General features: G+C 41.2%; 1 protein-coding gene across 5 annotated transcripts in view; it reads left to right on the top strand.

The window, feature by feature from the left end:
• Window positions 1-23,035, top strand: part of PIBF1 (progesterone immunomodulatory binding factor 1) — a 235,728-nt gene that overhangs the window by 165,190 nt on the left and 47,503 nt on the right. For all 5 annotated transcript variants that reach the window (XR_004966411.1, XM_036301811.1, XM_036301812.1 and 2 more), the window contains exon 14: window positions 710-812. Coding sequence is in view for 4 of the 5 variants with exons in the window: in XM_036301811.1 (XP_036157704.1) it covers window positions 710-812 (103 nt within the window). In the remaining variant the exon portion in view is untranslated. The remainder of the gene's footprint in view (window positions 1-709; window positions 813-23,035) is intronic.

The following is a 23,035-nucleotide window of genomic DNA, read 5'->3' as shown; positions in this document are numbered from 1 at the left end:
TATATTTTATTGATTTTTTATAGAGAGGAAGAGAGAGGGATAGAGAGTTAGAAACATTGATGAGCGAAACATCGATCAGCTAGCTGCCTCCTGCACACCTCCTACTGGGGATGTGCCCGCAAGCAAGGTACATGCCCTTGGCCAGACTCGAACCTGGGACCCTTCAGTCTGCAGGCCGATGCTCTATCCACTGAGCCAAACCGGTCAGGGCCATTTTTCACTTTTTACACTTCTTTTCTACCTCTACTTTCAATAGAAAATCTATTTAGTTGTGTTTTGTATTATAAAGTGCATCATGTTGTCTGAGGTAACACCAATTTTTTTTCAAAGTGCAAGCTTGTTTCAACTAATTGCCTAATTTGTTTGTAAATGGGGAATTTTTATAAAAATGGATAAAAGCTGTAAATTGCTATCTTGTGGTCTTTTCAAGTAAGCATCGTAATGTAGCAACGGTACAATCCATCTCTGTTCTAATCAATATATCAAAGTTATGTTATTAAGGAGATTTTAATGGTACTTTCAAAATTCTGCATTGGAATATTGCTCTTTACTGTTGACATCTGAAAATATTTGACTACATATTTTTTCTGTTAATATTTTAGTGTTATTAGGAAATGGTAAGTCAGTTTTCAAGCACACAAACACTTTGTGAATATTTTAGATAGCATTCCCCTTTTCTAAGCATTATTTTTTTATTTCATTTGCCTAGTGTCCACTTGGCAAGAAGAGTACTTCAGTTAGAAAAACAAAACTCATTGGTTTTAAAAGACCTGGAACATCGAAAGGACCAAGTAACACAGCTTTCACAAGAGGTAAGTAACTTAAAAGAAACACATATATAAAGAATCACAGTGTTCGTTTTAAGTCCTTGTTATTCCTTTGTGTATTTTCTGAGAAGTTTAAAAAAAAAAGTCTGATAGTAGAAACTGATTTTACAATTTATGAAACTAACTTTTAATGTTAAAGCCTTAGAAAACAACTTACTGTATATGACAAAATTAAGATCAAAAGAGAGATTAAATGCCCAGACTAAATATAAATGCAGACTAGACAGACAGAGCTCTGATTTCTGGAAATATCAACTGGCAAAACAAGTTTGACAGATTTTAGTGGCATTTTACGTTTTTAACTAAAGCCTCATTTTTAAAATAGATTTGCTTGTTTGCTTCTTTAATTGATTAAAAAAGTCCCTTAACTACTAAACATACTTAACTTGGTATAACCTTAAGTTCTCACATTCTTTGGTATATGATAGTTCCCAAATTATTTATTTTTAAAATCAGATTTTTTTAATTTTCCTTAGCCTTCTATTGTATCATTTAAAGAATATATAGTTGAAATAGATGAACCTTGAGCAGTGCAGAGGTTAGGGTCACAGATACACTCACCCTCCCCCTACCCCAGTTGAAAATCCCCGTGTAACTTTTGACTTCCCCAGAACTTTTCTATAGATAGTTGTCCCTCCGTAGCTGCTGGGGATTGTTCCAGGACACACACACACACACCAAAATCCCCGGGTGCTCAAGTCCCCTATATGAAATGACGTAGAACAATGCATATAGTTGCCCCTTGGAACCGCAAATTCCCAATCTGGAATGTGAAACCCAGGGAAACGGAGGGCTGACTGTATAATTATTGAAAAAAAATCCTCATATAAGTGAACCGGCACATCAAACCCATGTTGTTTAAGGGTCAGACATATGTTTTACATACTATTTTCAATCCTCTTGTTACTTAAATCAACATCTAATTATATTTTTCTGTAATTTTGAAATTCAACTAATAAAATAAAGCCATAGAAGCCACTTCACTAGTGTTCCTTTTAAAGTAGTATATTAAAAAGTATTAAAACAGCCGAAACCGGTTTGGCTCAGTGGATAGAGCGTCGGCCTGCGGACTGAAGGGTCCCGGGTTCGATTCCGGTCAAGGGCATGTACCTTGGTTGCGGGCACATCCCCAGTGGGGAGTGTGCAGGAGGCAGCTGGTTGATGTTTCTCTCTCATCGATGTTTCTGACTCTCTATCTCTCTCCTTTCCTCTCTGTAAAAACTCAATAAAATATATTAAAAAAAAAAAAAGTATTAAAACAAAGCACAGCTGGCGTGGCTCAGTGGTTGAGGGTTGACCTGTGAACCAGGAGGTCACGTAATAGTGCAGTGCCTGACACATAGTTAATGCTCAGGTGGAAGCAGTGCTGTGCTGGCAAATGTTAACAGCCAGCTATCCAGAGAGAGGTGTGAGGTAGGGATGGCTCTGATTTGTAGCGTTTGGTTATATCTGTGGTATAAATATGCTTACCATGACTAACTTGAAGCTGCCAACATGTTACTGAACATGGATGGAGAGGAGAAGAGATGCTCAGTAGCACACCATTACATAATACTTCCACCATGCAAATACAGTGGACATATATAAGTGCAAGAGCAGAGATAATAGTAAAAAATAGTAAAATAATTAAACATTGATCAATTTTTAAGTATATATTTCTTATTTAAATAAAATTTATTTTGTTTGAAATCTAAATGAAGTTTTAATAATGGTGGCATTCATCAACCAGCTCACAAAATTCCTCAAAATTTACCAATCAGCTCTTAGAAACTACAAGCCAGCTGCAGCACATTGCAGGGTCAAACCATGGAAGTCTATGTAAATAAATGACTAAAATACTGAATGAATCTCTGCTCGCTAATATGGTGTAGATCCCTCGTCTTTGTTTTATTTTCAGAATAACCTATCAAAAACACTTCCTAAAAAAATAAAATATTAAAATTCATATAAGCTTGTATGTATTTATGTCATTATATTATTTTTCTTAAGTAATATTAACACCTTGGAGCAACATTAAATTGTTCTTTAATTTAAAAAACTACCTTGCAGCACTTCAGTTCATTTACATAGGAATTTCTAAATGGATACACACTCCTATACAAATTGTAAGGGGAAAATATAGGAAATTAAATTAAGTAATGAAATTAAATTTCAATGAAATATAATTAACTTTACATGAAGCAATTTTTAAAAAACTTATCTAATATTGAGAAAAATATTGAAATATTTGTGATTTGAAATGCTATGGTGTGTGCAGTTTGCTTTAAAATATTCCAGAAGGCCCGGATGGTGTGGCTCAGTGGTTGAGTGTCGACCTATAAATCAGAAGGTCTTGGTTCAATTCCTAGGCACATGCCCAGGTTGCAGTCCCAGTCCCCAGTGTGGGGCATGCTGGAGGCAACCAATCAATGATTCTTCTGTCATCGCAAATGTTTCTGTCTCTCTCTCTCCCTCTTCCTTCCTCTCTGAAATCAATAAAATATATATATATATATATACATATATATATATATATATATATATATTCCATAAGGAAGAGTGGGAAAGTGTTCAATAGATTTAAAAAATAAAAAGCCACAGCCCTAGCAGGTTTGGCCCAGAGACTAGAACGTCAGCCCAAGGACTGAAGGGTCCATGGTTTAATTCTGGTCAAGGACATACACCTTTACTAGAGGCATGGTGCATGAAAATTCATGCACTGGAGGGGAGTTCCTCAGCCCAGCCTGCCCCCTCTCATAGTCCGGGAGCCCTCAGGGGCGGGAGGTGACCCGGCGATCAGGGGAAGGTGATGCCCCCATCATACCTCTGTTGCTGCCACTACTGGCAGCACAAGCCTCAACCGGCCCTGGTTACCTGTACTCGGGTGGCCCTGGGCGGCTGGGCAGCCACCATCAAGGCTTGCCTGCTCCTTGGGCCGGCCCTGGGGGGCTCCAGAGGCAGGCGCACAGTGGGGCTGAGGGGACTGGACGCTGCCATCTTGTGGCTGTGGGTGCCGCATCTTTGAGGGCATGGCAGTCAATTAGCATACTCCCTTCTTATTGGCTGTGGGTGCTGCCATCTTTGATGGTGGGGCAGCAGTTAGCATATTCCCTATTATTGGCTGTGGGTGCCACCATCTTTGAGGGTGGGGCAGTCAGTTAGCATATTCCCTCCTTATTGCCTGTGGGTGCCACCATCTTTGCGATGGCGTGAGGGTCAATTAGCATATTCCATCTTTATTAGATAGGATTGCAGGTTTGATCCCCATTGGGGTGCATGTAGGAGGCAACCAATCGATGTGCCTCACATCGATGTTTCTCTCTCTCTGTCTCTCCCCCTCCCTTCCACTCTTTCTAAAAATCAATGGAAAAATATCCTTGGGTGAGGATTAACAAAAAAAATGACACAAAAAAACTCAAATTGTGGATAATGTTTAAAGCTGAGTGATGAGTACATATACTTCATTATTCAATTTCGTACTTTTGTGAAATATTTTTCGTAAGACATATGGAGAAAGAATCAGTAAACCTATATTAAAAGGTTTATGCAGAGTGTATAACTTATCTTAAGATTTAAAATAAAGTATTATAATTTTAAATAGTCCATAAATTTTACTCTTTTCCAACCCACAAAAATGTTACAGACATAACTCTTTTTGCACTTTTTTTTACAAATAAAAGGTTTATAACAACCCTGCATTGAGCAAGTTTGTTGGCACCATTTTTTCAGCATTTGCTCACTTTATGTCTCTGTGACATGTTGGCAATTTTGAAGTATTTCTTTTTTTAATATATTTTTATTTTTACTGATTTCAGAGAGGAAGGGAGAGGGAGAGAGAGATAGAACTATTAATGATGAGAGAGAATCATTGATTGGCTTCCTCCTGCACACCCCTACTGGGGATCGAGCCTGCAACCCCGGGCATGTGCCCTTGAGTGGAATTGAACCCAGGACCCTTTAGTCCACAGTCTGATGCTCTATCCACTGAGCCAAACCAGTTAGGGCTTGAAATATTTCAAAATTTTTTATTGTTATATCCGTTATGGTGATCTGTCATCAGTGATCTTTGATGTTACTACTGTAACTGTTTTGGACCTCCATGAACCGTGCCCATGTGAGACAGTAAGCTTCATTGATAAATCTTTGTACTCTGACTGCTCCACCTACTGACAGTTCCCCGTATCCCCGAGCCTCCCAGTTCACTCCAGTGTTGAAATTAGGCCAGTTAATAACCCTACAATTGCCTCTAAATGTTCAAGTGAAAGAAGGAGTCGCATGTCTCTCACTTTAAATCAAAAAACAGTAATTAAGCTTACTAGTAGTCAGAAAGGCATGTCATAAGCCCAGAAAGCTAGATTGGAAGCTAGGCTTCTTGTGTCAAAGTTTGCCAGGTTGTGAGTTCAAAGGAAAAGTTCTTGAAGGAAATTAAAAATGCCACTCAGTGAACACACAAATGATAAGAAAGCGAACAGCCTTATTGCTGATATGGATAGTTTTAGTAATCTGGATAGACACAGCGGCCACAACATTCCCTTAAACCAAAGCCTAATGCAGAGCAAGGCCCTAATTCTCTTCAGTTCTCTGAAGGCTAAGAGAGGTGAGGAAGCTGCAGAAGAAAAGTTTGAAGCTAGCAAAGGTTGGTTCATTAGGTGTAAGAAAAGAAGCCATCTCCATGACATAAAAGTGCAAGGTGAAGCAGCAAGTGCTGATGTAGAAGTTACAGCAAGTTATATAGAAGATCTAGCTAAGGTCACTAAGGAAGGTGGCTACACTAAACAACAGATTTTCAATGTAGATGAAACAGCAATACAAGATACCATCTAGGACTTTTCATAGCTAGAAAGAAGTCATTGCCTGGCTTCAAAGGACAAGCTGACTCTCTTGTTAGGGGCTAATGTAGCTGGTGTCTTTAGGTTGAAGCCAGTGCTCATTTACCATTCCAGAAATCCTAGGGCCCTTGGGAATTCTGCTGAATCTCCTCTGTCTGTGTTCTATAAATAGAACATCAAAGCCTAGATGATAGCACATCTGTCTACAACATGGTTGACTGAATATTTTAAGCCCATTGTTGAGACTGGCTGCTCAGAAAAAAAAGATTCATTTCAAACTATTACTGCTATTGACAATGCACCTAGTCACCCAAGTGCTCTGATGGAGATGTACAACTAGATCAATGTGTTTTCATGCCTGCAAACACAACATTACTTCTGCAGCCCATGGAACACAGAGTAATTTCGACTTTCAAGTCTTAATATTCAAGAAATACATTTCATAAGGCTGTAACTGCCATAGCTAGTGATTCCTATGATGATCTGGGCAAAGTAAATTGAAAACCTTCTGGAAAGGAGTCACCTTCTAGCTGCCATTAAGAACATTTGTGATTCTTGGGAAGAAGTCAAAATATCAACATTAACGGCAATTTGGAAGAAATTGATTCCACCTCTCATGGATCACTTAGATGGGTTTCAAGAATTCATTGGAGGAAGTAACTGCAGATGTAGTGGAAATTAGCAAGAGAACTAGAATTAGAAGTGGAACCTGAAGATGTGGCTGAATGATCAAACTTGAACAGATGAGGAGTTGCTTTTGGGGATAAGAAAGGAAAGTGGTTTCTTGAGATGGAATCTACTTCTGATGAAGATGCTGTGAAGATTGTTGAAATGACAAAGGAATTTAAAATATTATATAAACTTTGTTGATGAAAAAGTGGCAAGGTTTGAAAGGATTGACTCCAATTTTAAAAGTTCTGCTGTGGGTAAAAGGCTATCAAACAGCATCACAAGCTATAGAAAAATTTTTTGTGAAAGGAAGAGTCCATTGATACGGCAACCTTAATTGGTGTCTTATTTTAAGAAATCATTATAGTTACCCCAATCTTCAGTAGCCACCACCTGGAGGAGTGAGCAGCCACCAAAGTTGAGGCACGACCCTCCACCAACAAAAGGATTATGACTCAGATGATGGTTGGCATTGTTTTAAAATATATTTTTATTGATTTCAGAGAGAGAAACATCAAAGATAAGAGAGAATTATCTATCAGCTGCCTCCTGCACATCCCTTACTGGGGATCGAGCTTGCAACCCGGGCATGTGCCCTGATTGTGAATCGAACCCTGACCTCCTGGTCCATGGGTTGATGCTCAACCACTAAGCCACACTGGCCAGGCATGGTTAGCATTTTTTAGCAATAAAGTATTTTTTTAAATATGTTTTTATTGATTTCAGAGAGGAAGGGAAAGGAGAGATAAAAACATCAATGATGAGAGAGAATCATTGATTGGCTGCCTCCTGAATGCCCCACACTGGGGATCGAGCTCACAATCCAAACATGTGCCTCGACTGGGAATTGAACCATAACCTAGTTCATAGGGTGACACTCAACCACTGAGCTACGCCAGCTGGCTGGTCATAATAAAGTATTTTTAATTAAGATTTGCGCGTTGTATTTTTTAGACATATTGCTGTCACACACTTAATAGAGTACAATATAGTATAAGCATAACTTTTATGTGCACTAAGAAACCAAAAAATTGTGTAACTTGCTTTATTGCAATAACTGCTTTATTGTGGTGATCTGGAACCAAACTCAAAATATCTCTGAGGTATGCCTGTATTAGATTGCTTCTATAACAATAGACTATTCATGATACATGGTAAAAAAAAAAAAAAAAAAAATATCAAGGGAATTCTCTCAGGATCTGTATTCTTTAGAGCAGGTTAATATTTAAACTAGTGTAGAGTTTTTAAGAATAAAATAGAGGTAAAACTTAACTTTTGTTAGAATTACCATTAGGTTATATGCTATTCAGAATATGTCTGAGATTATAAATAATTGACTAGCCAAAATGAAAATGTTAAAAAGTACTCAAAATGAAAACAAATATTCCCTTTATAATAGCTTTATTGAGGCATAATGGGCATACACTAAACTGAACATATTTAAATTATATATGCTAACATTTGACACATGTATACCCATGAAACCATCACCAAAATGAAGATAATGAACACATGTATCTCCCCCAAAGTTTTTTCTGGTACTCCTTTGGACTCTCCCCCTCCCAACTGTCCCCACCCACATACTGATCTCCAAGTAACCACTGATTTCCATTCTGTCATTGAAGATCTTTTTACATTTCTTAAACTTTTATATAAATGGTATCACTGTATGCTTTTTACACACACACACACACACACACACACACACACACCTTTTATGTCTTCTTTTATTCTGTATAATTACTTCAAGATTTGTCCATAGTTTATCCTTTTACATTGCTGAGTAACATTCCATTGTGTAGATATACCATAGTTTTTTATCCATTCACCTGTTGATAGACATTTGGGTTATTTCCAATATTTGCTTATTATGAACTAGAGGCCCAGTGCATGAATTCATGCACCATTGGGGTCCCTCAGTCTGGCCTGCAGGGATCAGGCCTAAACCGACAGTCAGACATCCCCCTCTCAATACAGAACTGCTGGCTCCTAACCACTCGCCTGCCTGCCTGCCTGATCGCCCCTAACCGCCTCTGCCTGCTGGCCTGATCGCCACCTAACTGCCCTCCCCTGCCGGCCTGATTGCCCCCTAACTGCCCTCCCCTACTGGCCTGATCGCCCCCTCACTGCCCTCCCCTGCCGGCCTGATCGCCCCCTCACTGCCCTTCCCTGCTGGCCTGATCGCCCCTAACTGCTCTGCCCTGCCGGCCAGATTGCCCCTAACCACCTCTGCCTCGGCCCCTACCACTGTGGCTTTGTCCGGAAGGACGTCCAGAAGATGTCTGGTCTAATTGGCATATTACCCTTTTATTAGTATAGATAATAATAAAAGCCTAATATGCTAATTAGACTGGACTTCCTTCCAGATGAAGCTGGGGCTGCAAGGGAAGTCTGGGTCCTGGGTGCCTGCCAGCGGCTAGAGGGAAGCCCGGGTCCCAGGTGCCTGCTTGTGGCCGAGGGAAGGAAGGCCTACTCTTGCATGAATTTCGTGCATCGGGCCTCTAGTATAGGATAAAGCTGATATGATCATCCTTGTGCAAGTCTTTGTATGAATATATGCTTTTGTTTCTCTTGAGTAAATAATCTGTGAGTAGAATAGCTGGGTTATGTAGTACATGTATGTTTAATGTTTTAAGAAATTTCCAAACTTTTTACCAAATGTTTGTAGCATTTTACATTTCCACCATCAGCATATGAAAGTTCTAGTTCTTCTACATCATGGGTGGGGAATGTCTGGCCCGAGGGCCATATAAGGCCTGCAAAATCATTTGGCCTGGCCCTGCAAAGGCATTAGGGGTGAGTTAATTAAATGTTTGACCAAATAGCAGGCTAATTATTAAGATCATAATTTTGTATGGCCCAAAAATGCTGTTATAAATATCCAAATGGCCCCTGGCAGAAAAAAAGGTTCCCCACCCCTGATCTACATCATCACAAAGACTTGATCTGGTCAGTCTTTTCCATTTTAGATATCCTGATGGGGTGTGTACGAGTATCTCGTGGTTTTAATTCTCATTTCCCTAATGGCTCATGATATTGAGCACTTTTTCAAGGTTTTATATACCCTCCGTTCTTATTCATAGAAATGTTTGTTCAAGTTTTTTGCACATTTTTATCAGTTTCTTATTTTTGAGTTTTGAGCATTATGCATATTAGATACAAGTCTCTTATCAGATACATGATTTGCAAATATTTTCTCCCACTAATCAGTTCGTTCTCTGTGTCTTGTGTTTTGAGTGTTTTGTATCTAAAATATGTTTTTTAATTCGGGATTGAAAGGTTTTTGTCTATGTTTTCATCTAAATCTCATAGTTTTAAGCCTGTGATTCATTTTTAGTTAATTTTTGTATACTGTGCAAGATATAAATTGAAATTCGTTTATTTGCATATTAAAAACGAAATTATTCTAGCATCATTTGCTGGAAAGACCCTTGTTGAATATTAGTTACTAGAGGCCCAGTGCATGAATTCACGCAACTTGAAAGGAACTGTGGGCTGCGAGGCTGTGGTGGGCACAGGGGCGGAATCGTCCCATCCTCTGCACCCCCACCTGGCACCTCCTGCCACAACCCCCAATCCCCTGTCTGCTGGAAGCCCCACTCCTGCCACTGCAGCTCCCATGCACTGACGGCACTGTCCCTGCTTGCACCCGCTGATGGCACAGAGCGATTGGGGCCAGCACCAGCAGCGTGTGCGAGCGGCGGCTGCTGCCCTGATCACCCCTCAGTATCAGGGGGAGGAGAAGAAGCCTTCAGGGGTGATCGGGACCAGCAGCCACTTCTCACACCCACTGATGGCACCGAGTGATCAATGCCGGCTGCGGGTTCTAGCAGGGCCAGCGCTGGCAGCAGGAGTGAGCTCTGGGCGGGACCACGGCACGCGAGAGCAAAGAATTTTCAATAACCACCAGAGGCTCACCCTGATAACAGGAACCAGTGCCCTGCCATGGGCTGGTGCCCCCACTCACCTGCTCCACCATCCCGCTGTGGCCGACACCCGCCATATTTTGTGTGTGCCCCCTGGTGGTCAGCACACGTCAGAGCGACCGGTTGTTCCGCTGTTTGGTCTATTTGTATATTAGGGTTTTATATACATAGATATATGTGAAAGGCTGTTTCTAAACTCTGTTCTATACTAGTTACCTCTGTCTGTCTTTATGTCAATATTTCATAATGTCTTGAAATTAGATAGTATTGGTTATCCATCTCTGTTCAAGTTCAAAGCTTTTAGGCTATTCTGTGTCTTTTTTACATTTCCACGTTAATTCTATAATTGTTTCTACTAAAAAAAAAAAAAAAGAACTGGCTTTGATTTGATTGCAATTACATTGGATTTGTCGATGAAATGAGGATAATCAACATCTTAATAATATTGAATATTCTGACCCATAAACCTAGTATATCTTTCCAATTATTTAAAGATGTTAATTCCTCTTAGCAGTGTTATTTATTTATTTAATTTTTAGTTTTTAGTGTAGAGGCTTCACATCTTTTGACTAGTGTTACATGCTATGATTTTCCACCCTTTCTTCTTTTAACCTGTTTATGACAAATTGTCTTATAGGTAACATATACAGTTAAATCTTGCTTTTTTATTTATTCTAACAAAATGGGACTTTTACTTTGGGTTTTCAGAAAATTTACATTTTAATGTGTTCACTGATATGATTCTTTTTAAATCTATCTTGCTATTTGTTTTTTACTTATTCTGTCTCTCCTTTTTTTTCTTTTTTCTTTCTCCTGCCTTCTTTTGGATTAATTGAATATTTTTTACCATTCTATTTTATCTCATTGTTGACTTATTGGCTATAACCCATTATACAGTGATTACTTTAAATTATAGGTATAGAGATATAGATATAGATTAGATGTAGATATAATTTGTGAACATTCAAGTACAGGATATGTTTGACTACCTATTTATGTGACTTTTTACTGTATACTATGTACTATCTACACTAATAAAAGACAAACATGCAAATTGACCATACCTTTGCTATGCTTTAAGCCATGCCCACCAGCCAATCAGAGCGACTATATACAAATTAACCCAACCAAGATGGCGGCCGGCAGCCACGGAGCTGGAGAAAGCAGGAGGCTTGGTTGCCCCAGTGATGGAGGAAGCCAAGCTTCCCGCCTGCCACGGCCGGCTCTGAGATCCACTCAAAGCAACAAAGTTTCAATTATAGAAAGTAAATAAACCCCAGATACCTGCTGTCAGCCAGCTCTGGCCACGGAACTGGAGCGAGCAGGAGTGGGTTGCCCCTGGCGATGGAGGAAGCCAAGCTTCCCTCCCGCCCGACCTGGCCAGCTCTGAGCTCCTCTCAAGGTTACAAAGTTTCAATTATAGAAGGTAAATAAATCCCTTAATAAAAAAAAGAAGAAAGAAAGGAAGAAGGAAGGAAGGAAGGAAGGAAGGAAGAAGGAAGGAAGGAAGGAAGGAAGAGAAAGAAGAAAAGAAAAGAAAAGAAAAGAAAAGAAAAGAAAAGAAAAGAAAAGAAAAGAAAAGAAAGGAAGAAAGGAGAGGCTGGGAGCTTCCGTCGCCGGGGGAGCTTGGCCAGCCTGAAAACGGCCTTCAGCCCCTCACCCAGACTGGCCAGGCACCCCAGTGGGTACCCCCCACCCTAAAGGGGGTGTGGCCAGCCTGCAAACACCCATCAGCCCCCACACCCAGGCTGGCCAGGCACCCCAGCGGGACCCCACCCGTGCACCAGGCCTCTATCCTATATAATAAAAGGGTAATATGCAAACTAACCCTAACAGCAGAAGGACTAGGAATGACTGGTCACTGTGACACACACTGACCACCAGAGGGCAGACGCTCAATGCAGGAGCTGCCCCCTGATGGTCAGTGTGCTCCCACAGGGGGAGCTCTGCTCAGCCACAAGCCAGGCTGATGGCTGCCAGTACAGCGGTGGTGGTGGGAGCCTCTCCCGCCTCCTCAGCAGCGCTAAGGATGTTTGACTGCAGCTTAGGTCTGCTCCCCACTGGCAAGTGGACATCCCCCGAGGGCTGCCGGGCTGCTAGAGGGATGTCTGACTGCCAGCTTGGGCCCGATCCCCCCAGGGAGCGGGCCTAAGCCAGCAGGTGGACATCCTCCGAGGGGTCCCACACTGCAAGAGAGCATAGGCCCGGCTGAGGGACCCCCCCCAACAAGTGCACAAATTTTTGTGTACCGGGCCTCTAGTATAGCATAAAAACCTTACAGTAGTATCCTTCCGTTTACTTCTCCCAGTCTTTGTGCTCCTGTTGTCATATATTTTACTTACACATGAATAAAACTCACACTGCATTGCCATTGTTTTTACTTTAAACAGTTGATAATCTTTTAAAGAGATATAATAATATGAGGTAAAGCTATTATATATAACCAAATAGTTACCATGCTTGGTGTTCTTAATTCCTTTGTGTAGATACAAATGTCCATACGGTATCATATTGCTTCCGGTTGATCTACTTCCTTTAACAATACTTATGGAGCAGGTCTGCCGGTGATACATTCTTTTCACTTCAGTATGTTACAAAAAGTCATTTCACCTTTTTTGTGTGGTTTCTTTTATTTCTATATTTCTGAATATTCTTAACAAAGGTCAAGATTACAATGTATTTTTCATTTATATCCCTAAGGCCAAATAAATTGTATGTGTTTGAAGGTTCACCATTTAAAAAAATTTTTAATAGTCAGTGGCCTTTGGTATGTTTTTAATGTACAATCATTATCACTGTCAAGTTATAGAACATTTTAATCACCCATAAGGAAACCCTATTCCCTAAGAATTCACTTCTCATTCTCTCCTCCTTCTAGCCCTTGGCAACCACTAATGTGCTGTCTGTCTCTATGGATTTTTCATATAAATGGAATTATGTAATATGTGAACTTTTGTGTCTTGTCTTTTTCACTTAATATAACATTTTCAAAGTTCATTCATGTTCCACCATCTATCAGTAATTCCTTTTTATTACTGAATAGTATTCTATTGTCCAGATATATCACATTTTGTTTATCTACTCATCAGCTGATGGATGTTTAGGTTATTTCCATCATTTGGCTATTGTGAATAGTGCTGCTATGAACACTTGTGTACAAGTTTTTTGTCTGAACACCTATTTTCAATTCTTACGGATGTGTACCTAAGAAGTAGAATTGCTAAGTAACATGGTAATTCAGTATTTAACTTTTTGAGGAACCACAGAACTGTTCTCTACAGCCATTTCACCATTTTACATTCACACCAGCAATGTCAAGTGTTTCAATTTCTTATATCCTCACCAATGCTTATTTTTTGTTTTTGTTTATTTTTTAATGTTTTTAATAAATTTATTTTGCCCATCACCATTTATCAACCCTATACCCTCTTCTACCTCCACCTCCCCCAACCCTTCCCTATAGTCACTACACTGTTAAATTCTTTCTATTTTTTTCTTTTTTGTTCAATCCCTCCACCCCACCCCATAACCTTCTCTCCCCGAGTCCCGTCACCAGAGCTGCCTGCCTGCTCTCTATCCATGAGTCTGTCTCTATTTTGCTTCTTAGTTCAGTTTGTTCATTAAATTCTACATATGAGTGAAAGCATATGGTACTTGTCTTTCTCTGACACTTAGCATAAGGGAGGAGGAGAAAGAGAAAAACATCGATCACTTGCCTTCCCAAACATGCTCCAACCTGGTATCAAACCCACAACCAGGGTATATGCCGTTACTGGGAATCAAACCCGACACCTCTTGGTGTACAGGACGATGCTCCAACTAACACCAGCTAGGGCTGTTTTTTGTTTTTGTTTTTTCATTCTAACCACTCTAGTGGGTTTGAAATAGTATCTCATTGTAATTTTTATTTGCATTAACTTTGTAACTGATGATGTTGAACATTGTTTTGTGTGCTTATTGGCCATTTGTTTATCTTTGGAGAAATGTCTATTCATGTCATCTGTCCTTTTTTTAATTAGGGCATCTGTCTTTTTGTTGTTGAGTTGTAAGAGTTCTTTATTCTGAATATAGACCCTTATCAGATATATGATATGCAAATATTTTTCCCATTCTATGGGTTGTCTTTTGCTTTCTTGTTAATGTCCTTTGATCACAAAAGTTAATTTTGATGAAGTCCAAGTTATCTTTCTTTTTCTTATGTTTCTTGTGCTTTGCCTTTGAGGGCCTTTGTGTGATAGTTTGAATTTTATTTTTTGCTATTTTATTTATTTTTTTAATGTATATAAAGTGATAACATGAAGATTTGATAGATATTTATCACAGTGAAATGATTGCTGCAGTCAAGCTAATCAACGTATCTCTCACATAGAATTTAACCTTTTGTGTGTAAGTGTGGTGAGAGCACCTGAAATCTACTCGCTTAGCAGATTTCCAGATATATTACCTTTAGCTCATGCATTCACTGATGGACAGTTAGGTTATTTCCACCTTTTGACTGTTGTGATAACGCTGCTGTGAACATTCAAGTACAGGATATGTTTGACTACCTATTTTAATACTTTTAAATATACATCTAGGGGCTGAGTTAATCTTTCTTGTTGTTTTTTGGTAATCCTCACCCGAGAACATTTTTCCATTGATTTTTAGAGAGAGTGAAAGTGGAGGGGAAAGAGAAACATCTATGTGAGACACATCAGTCAGTTGCCTCCCACACATGCCCCAACCCAGGTGGGGATCGAACCTACAACCCAAGTATGTGACCTTGACTGGGAATTGGGCCCATGACCTTCTGGGGCTGATGCTCTTAACCGCTGAGCAACACTGGCCAGGGCTCACCTTTGTCCTTGAAATATATTTTCCCTGTGTAAAGAATTCTTTAGTATTTGAAAGATGTTACTTCTCTTTCAGTTTGCATTGTTTCTGACAAGAAATATGCTGTCATCTTTCTTTTTTCCTCTATAAATAATGTCTTATTTCTCTAGCTGCTTTTAAGATTTTTTTCACTAGCTTTAAGCAATTTGATTATGATGTGACTTGGTGTGGTTTTCTTGATGTTTCCTGTGCTTCATTTCTGTCAAACTTATTGCATATGTGATATCATCAAATTTAGAAAATTTTCATTCGTTATTTCTTCAAATGTTTGGGGGGGGTTTTAAGTCTCTCTCTCTCTCTCTCTCTCTCTCTCTCTCTCTCTCTCTCTCTCTCTCTCTCTCTCTTCACTTTCTTTTGCATAAATTCTTCTAAGTTTTCAAGCCCACTAACCTTTTCTTTTCCAATCCTATATAATGAAGAGTTAATATGCAAATTAACCCTCATGCCCTCACAAGATGGCTGCCTACAACCAGGCCAGCAGGGGGGCGGTTAGTGAGGGACAACCAAACGACTGAATAGCAGGCTGCATGGGGCAACCAGGCCCGCGGGGGGCGCGGGGGAGGAACAGTTGGGGTGACCAGGCTGGCAGAGGGCAGTTAGGGGTGACCAGGCCAGCAGAGGGGGGCAGTTGGGGGCAACCAGGCCGGCAGAGGGGCAGTAAAAGGCAACCAGGCCGGCAGGGGGGCAGTTAGGGGTGACCAGGCTGGCAGGGGGGATGCAGGTGGGGGTGACCAAGCCAGCAGGGGTGGGGCAGTTGGGACGACCAGGCTGACGGGGGGGAGGGCAGTAAGGGGTGACCAGGCCAGCACACACAGGCAGTGAGGGGCAATCAGGCCAGCGGGGGTGGGGGAGGGGGGCAGTTAGGGGTGACCAGGCCAGCAGGGGGAGGCAGTTGGGGGTGACCAGGCAAGTAGGGGGGGCAGTTAGGGGCAACCAGGCTGGTATGGGGGGACAGTTAGGGGCGATCAGGCCAGCACGCAGAGGCAGTGAGGGGTGATCAGGCCAGCAGGGGGGGGAGGGCAGTTAGGGGTGACCAGGCAGGCAGGCAGGTGAGCGATTAGGAGCCAGCAGTCCAGGATTGTGAGAGGGATGTCCTGGATTGGAGAGGGTACAGTCTGGGCTGAGGGGAGCCCCCTCCCTCCACCCCCATGCACGAATTTCATGCACTGGGCCTCTAGTGTATAATATAATGTTTATTCAATTCAGTATGTTTTTCATCTCAGATATTATAATTTTCATTTCTAGAAGTTCATTTTGGGTCTTTTTGATATTTTCCAGGTCTCTACTTAACCTTTTCAAACTTGCTTTTCTTGAGCAAATGAAATAGAGTTTCAACAACTGCTTTGATACCCTTGTTACTAATTCTATTATTTTGTCATTTTGTAATTGCTTTCTATTAAATTGACTTCATTATGTATCATATTGTCGTGCTTCTTTGCATGCCTACTGATTTATTTACTGGGTGCCAGACATTGTGAATTTTATCTTAGAACTAAATAATTTTTGGATTTTTATACATCTGTGTGAGTTTTGTTTTCAAGCATGGCTAAGTTGCTGGGAAAAAGTTTGGTCATTTCAAGACTTGCTTTTAAGCTTATATAAGCAAATAAGGGTTTATCGTAAGGCTAATTTTTCCACTACTACTGAGACCAAAGCCCTTTAAGTATTTACCTCATGTCATATGAATTAGTAGATTTTATACATTGTCTGTTGGGAATAGGTACTATTCCTGGCCTATGTGATCTTTAGGGATTGTTCAGTCGTTCTATCTCAGCCTCTGGTAGTTTCTTTACACATATACCCTGTTCAATGTCTAGATGAATACTCAAGGGGGCTATCTATAAATTTTAGAGTTTTCTCTTCTTGCAGCTCCTTTTCTTCAGCACTCTGCCACATGAACTGTGTTTTAGGGGTCATTGTCCTTCATTCCTTTATGTCCAGTGTCTTAAGATCATTGCTTCATTATTAGTTGGTCCAGTATAAAAGAGAAAAAAATTAATTGGCTTTTTTTGTGTGTGTGCCAACCTTATTTTCAAAAAGCCACCAAGTTAGTTAAGAATGTTGATGTGGCCCTAGCTGGTTTGGCTCAGTGGATAGAGCATTGGCCTGCAGACTGAAGGGTTCTGGGTTCGATTCCGGTCAAGGGCACATGCCCAGGTTGTGGGCTCGATCCCTAGTAGGGGGCCTGCAAGAGGCAGCAATCAGTGATTCTCTCTCATCATTAATGTTTCTATCTCTCTCTCTCTCTCTCTCCTCTCCCTTCTTCTCTGAAATCAATAAAAAATATATTTAAAAAAAAAAATAGTTTCTTTGTATAGGCCAAGAATGCCGGAGATAGTTTAAAAATAAAAGAATGTTGATGTGGGTTTTATTACCAGTAAACAGCAGAAAATCTAGACTAAATCATAAAGCATGCCACATTACTGCCAGCATGAATTGGTCTTCCTTAGCCTTATTAAACCTTGATTCTTGCTCTTGCTCTTTCCAGTCATTTAGTAAACATTTCTCAAACTCTCACTGTATTCAACCACTGATAGCAAAATAGGCATGGACTTGCCCTCCTAACATGTACAGCCTTGTTCACAAAGGCCTTGTCTTCTAGTGTAAGCACTTGCAGATTTATCTGTTACAGCTAACTCACTTCAAAACCTTATCTAGAAAATGGCATATGCACAGTCTCAACTGACCAAATGGCAAGGTTTAGTTGCCTGGAATTTTTTACATAGAAGGCACTTAATGGAATCCAGGTGATTTGTTACAAATGTTAAGTTGCTAGATTTAAGAAAAACTTCAAGATGCATAGTTACAAAAAAGTACATCTGTATGTGCTAACTTTAAAAGGGGTTCATGCCATATTGATAATTTTTCAAAAAAAGGAAAGTTACAGAAAATATATTGTGTTTCTCTATTTTGTTTTAATATATATTTGTGTGTGTGAGTGTCCTCCAAATGCCAACCACCACTGAAGTAGGTACAACAATGACTTATTTATAAGTCATATTCTGTTTACATGTCAAACAAATAAAATCATTTTTAAACTTTTTACCTAATTGTGCCTTAATAATGCATCAGTGTCTAAAATTTTTTCATTTAGGAGCTATTATAAATCACACTGCAAATTCCACTCCCCACCCCATCAGCATTGTTATACAATTGAATCACATTAAGATGAATTTCTCAAGAGTTGCTTTGAGGGGGAGAAAAATTTAAAACACTAGTACTCGAAAATTATATTCTTGACTCTTTATCTCCTGTCCTTCTAGCTTTGTCAGTCCTTCCAGCTCTCCCAGTTCTTTCATTCCCACTAACCTTGTGCTTTATTAGGGCTCATTACAAGCCCTAGACTCATAAACTGTTGGTATTTTTCTCCTCTGTCAAGCCCCTCTTCTTCCTGCCCAGTCTGAGCCTTATCTTTCTGAGCACTGTCACTAGCACTCTAGATTGCTTTGTTACCAGATTCATCCATCAGGCTTTTTTTGACAATCCTCACCTTTAACATAGCATCTTACAGCCTGGTAGTTACTCTATAAATATTTAATGGAAGGAAGGAAAGAAGGAGAGAAAAATTTTGAGTTTGCTAGTAATGTGCTAAAAATTCTTATGGAAATCTGCTACTTTTGCTGGTTGGAAGCATTACAGATCCATGTTGTTGAACATTAACAAGGTGCTCATTCCTGTTGCCCAGTGTTTTTATTTTTATTTACCTATTTCCCATTTTCATATTGCAGAACACTTCCACACCCCAAAATCATCAATCCATCATCTATATCTTGCCTTTATTATAATACTAGAGGCCCAGTGTACGAAAATCATGCACTGACGGGGTGGGGGAGGGGGGGAGGTGATCCCTCAGCCCAGCCTTCACCCTCTCCAATCTGGGACCCCTTGGGGGATGTCCGACTGCTGGTTTAGGCCCGATCCCTGTGAGGGGACATCCCTGTCACAATCCGGGACTGCTGGCTCCCAACAGCTCACCTGCCTGCCAGCCTGATCACCCCCTAACACCTCCCCTGCCAGCCTGATCAACGCCCGATTGCCCCCCACTGCCCTCCCCTGTGGGCCTGATCACCCCCAACTGCCCTTTCCTGCTGGCCTGGTCACCCCCAACTGCCCTTCCCTGCTGGCCTGATTGCCCACAACTGCCCTCACCTGCCGGCCATCTTTGGCCACATGGGGGCAGCCATCTTGTGCAAGGGTGTGATGGTCAATTTGCATATTACCTCTTTATTATATAGGACTAGAGGCCTGGTGCATGAAATTCGTGCACAGGAGGGGGGGGTCCCTCAGCCCAGCCTACACCCTCTCCAATCCGGGACTCCTCGGGGGATGTCCAACTGCCTCTCGCAATCCGGGACCGCTGGCTCCTAACCGCTCACCTGCCTGCCTGCCTGATCGCCCCTAACTCCTCTGCTTGCCTGATAGCCCCTAACAACTTCTGCCTGCCTGATTGCCCCTAACTGCTTCCCTGCTGGCCTGATCTCCCCTAACTGCCTCTGTCTTTCCCCACACTCAGGACCCAGGATTCCCTCCTCTGGCCAGTTGCAGGCACCCAGGACCCAGGCTTCCCTCCCTCTGGCCAGCCTCAGCCACCCAGGACATGGGCCAGCTTTGCCCAGGCTGACTGCAGCTGCAAGGGACCGCTGCAGGTGGCCTGTCCCTTTCCTAGGCCACAGCCACAGGCACTGGCACCCAGGACCATGGGGCGGGTGGCTTGTCCCTCTCCCGGGCCACAGGTGCAGCCACTGGCACCCAGGACCGTGGGGTGGGTGGCTTGTCCCTCTCCTGGGTTGCAGCCCCAACTGCTGGCGCTCAGGACCGCAGGGCAGGCGGCTTGTCCCTCTCCCAGGACACAGCCTGGCTGGTCCCCATTCCTCTCTCGCAAGCTCATTTGTGCCTGGCTGGTCCCCCTTCCTCTCTCCCCAGTGTCGAGTGTCTGAGCCGTTACAGCGTGATGGCATGAGGGCATGCCGACCATTTGCATATTAGCTCTGTATTATATAGGATGTCATCTAAATGTATTTCCCTTCATCTTTTTCACCCAACGATTTTTTTTAGAATGTTCACCCTCCCACCCCCCACTTTTTGGTTCCTCTTAAAAAAAAAAAGTGGGGTGTGTGTGTGTGTGTGTGTGTGTATGTATTGGGAAGGATGTGGAGAAAAGGGACCCCTCATGCACTGTTGCTGGGAATACAGATTGGTGCAACCACTGTGGAAAACAGTATGGCGTTTCCTCAAAAACTTAAAAGTCGAATTGCAATTCCATTTCTGGGAATATATCCAAAGAACCCCAAAACACTGATTCAGAAGAATATATGCACCCCTATGTTCATTGCAGCATTATTCATAATAGCCAAAATCTGGGAACAGACCAAGTGCCCATCAGTAGATGATTGGATTAAAAAGCTGTGGTACATTTATACAATGGAATACTACTCAGTTGTGGGGGAAAAAAGAAGGAAGAGGGGGAGGGGGAGGAGGAGGAGGGGGCGGAGGAGGAGGAAATCATACCTTTTGTGACAGCTTGGATGGACCTGGACTTAGGCTAAGTGAACTAAGCCAGTCAGAGAAAGACAAATACCATATGATCTCACATATATGTGGAATCTAATGAACAAAATAAACTATCAAAACAGAAACAGGCTCATGGATTCCAAGAAGACACTGACAGCTATCAGCGGGGAGAGGGAATTAGGGGGGCTGGCTGAAAAGGTGAAAGGATTAAGAAAAAAAAAACAAAACAGAAAACTCAGACACAAGCAACAGTATGGTGATTGCCAGAGTGAAAGGGGGGAACAGGGTATAGGCGGAATAAATGGTGATGGAAGGAGGCTCGACTTTAGGTGGTAAACACATGGTGCATTATACAAATGATGTGTTATGGAGTTGTACACTTGAAACCTGTATAATTTTATAACCAGTGTCACCCTAGTAAATTCAATTGTAAAAGTCTGTGTGTGTATTAACATAAGTAACTTTTCAGAAGTTAACCCCTCTCTTTTTACTTAATTCCTTCTGCTCTCTTCCCCATCATTTGTCCACTGTTCCCTTCTCAATGGTCACTGATGACTTCCTAATTGCCAATATTCTCTTCATAGTCCCCTAATCTATCCATCGCATGGCATTATAGATATTCTAGAAATGTTTTCTTCTCTTTGCTTTGTGACCCCCATTCTTTCTCAGATGTCTCTTTAACCCTCAAATGTAGATATCTCTCTCATGTCTATTCCTTACACTTCAGTAGTAATTCTCAAATGTTAGTATGATAATTACCTAAGATTCTTGTAAGTTACTACAAGATGTAGGTTACTAGATCCAGCTCACAGAGATTGCAATTAAGTAGGTCTAAAAGAAAGCCCAGGAATCTGCATTTTTATCAAGCTCTAATGAAAGTGATCTAGGTCCACATTTTAAAAAAAAAAATTATGTTCTACAGATCTATCTATCTATCCATCACTGCCATGCTGATTCCTTTTAATTATCTTAGCATACTAGTTTCATGAATTTCTCATTATCTGGACCAGGGGTCCTCAAACTACGGCCCACGGGCCACGTGCGGCCCGCCGAAAACATTTATCCAGCCCACCAGGTGTTTTTGCCACCTCTGCCTGTTGCTTAGCAGCCGACTAGTTTTTTTTTAAACTATAGTCCAGCCCTCCAACGGTCTGAGGGACAGTGAACTGGCCCCCTGTTTAAAAAGTTTAGGACCCCTGATCTGGACCATTACTGTGGGAATCTGAGGCCCAGAGCAGGGCTGATAATAACGTAGTATGCACTTGCTTCTGGTAATTAATAAAACATTTGCAAAAATAGTGGTAAAAAGCTGCTGCTCTAAGCCCCTAAGTGTCATCATCCCACCACAGTCCTGTCTGTCCTGGTCCCTCTTCTGAAAATCCCTGGACCTCCCCACCATCCAGCAACAAAGAAGTAACACCTGACACCACAGTTTCTCAGGGTCCTGCTCCAGTGCAAAGATTGGCTTCCTAATTGGTTAAATTGTATCAGTTAAATATTACCCCTGTTAAAGATAAAGATATTAACCATACGGGACACAAGAAACCAGTTTCATTGCAAGGATGGTCAACTCAGAGTATAAGATGGTCTATGTGCAGTATTATCAAACTTAATAAAATGGTTGGAGTGGCCTGCAGCAAGTCCAAGATCACAAAAGCTGTGTTTTCCAAGTTTGATTGGTCATCAGAACCTAAGAAAGCTGAGAAATGTTTCAGTAGGACTGGGATGGCGTCCCAGAAATCACTGTTGTTGTTTTTTAACATTTTCCGTAGTGGTTCTCATGATTAGCTAGGTCTGAGAACTAGTGCTTTAGATTGAGAACAGAGTAGCACCAAAGTGTTGCCCCATATTGGATCTCAGTAGATGTTTGACATTTCATGGCACAATCACAAAGATTAGGCAAGGATATCTGGATTTTGCAGCACAAACTACCACCACTACTAGAAAATGTCACGTGTATATATTTATACACAGAAAGCAACTCAGTGTTAAATTCCATTCTAGAGAATGTATTTTGTCCCTGGCAAGAAAGAATTCTATTTCTAGGAGTTTCTTTCAAAATAAACTCCAGAAGAAAAAAATGTCACAACAAAATATAGTCACCATTATGTTTTTTAGATTTTAAGAGAAAGCATACAATAAGTTAAATTAGTATTTGAATCAAAATGCATAATCCTATATAATAAAGAGCTAATATGCTAATTAGACCAGATGGTGGAACAACCTTCCGGAACAACCAATGGGCGGGGCTGTGGGGCTACAAGGCAGCTGGGGCTGCAAGGGCTGAGCCCCTTTCACCAATTTCATGCATCGGGCCTCTAGTTTTGTTATAATCAGGCATTGCTTTTCTCTGAATCATAGGTACAGGTTATTGAAACAAAGGAGGAATAACAATTCTATAAAATGTGACATGAGTCATTTA

The sequence above is a fragment of the Myotis myotis genome, unplaced genomic scaffold, assembly GCF_014108235.1.
Source record: "Myotis myotis isolate mMyoMyo1 unplaced genomic scaffold, mMyoMyo1.p scaffold_m19_p_3, whole genome shotgun sequence".
In the NCBI taxonomy this organism is placed as follows: Eukaryota; Metazoa; Chordata; class Mammalia; order Chiroptera; family Vespertilionidae; genus Myotis; species Myotis myotis.
This window is presented reverse-complemented; position numbering and strand designations above follow the sequence as displayed.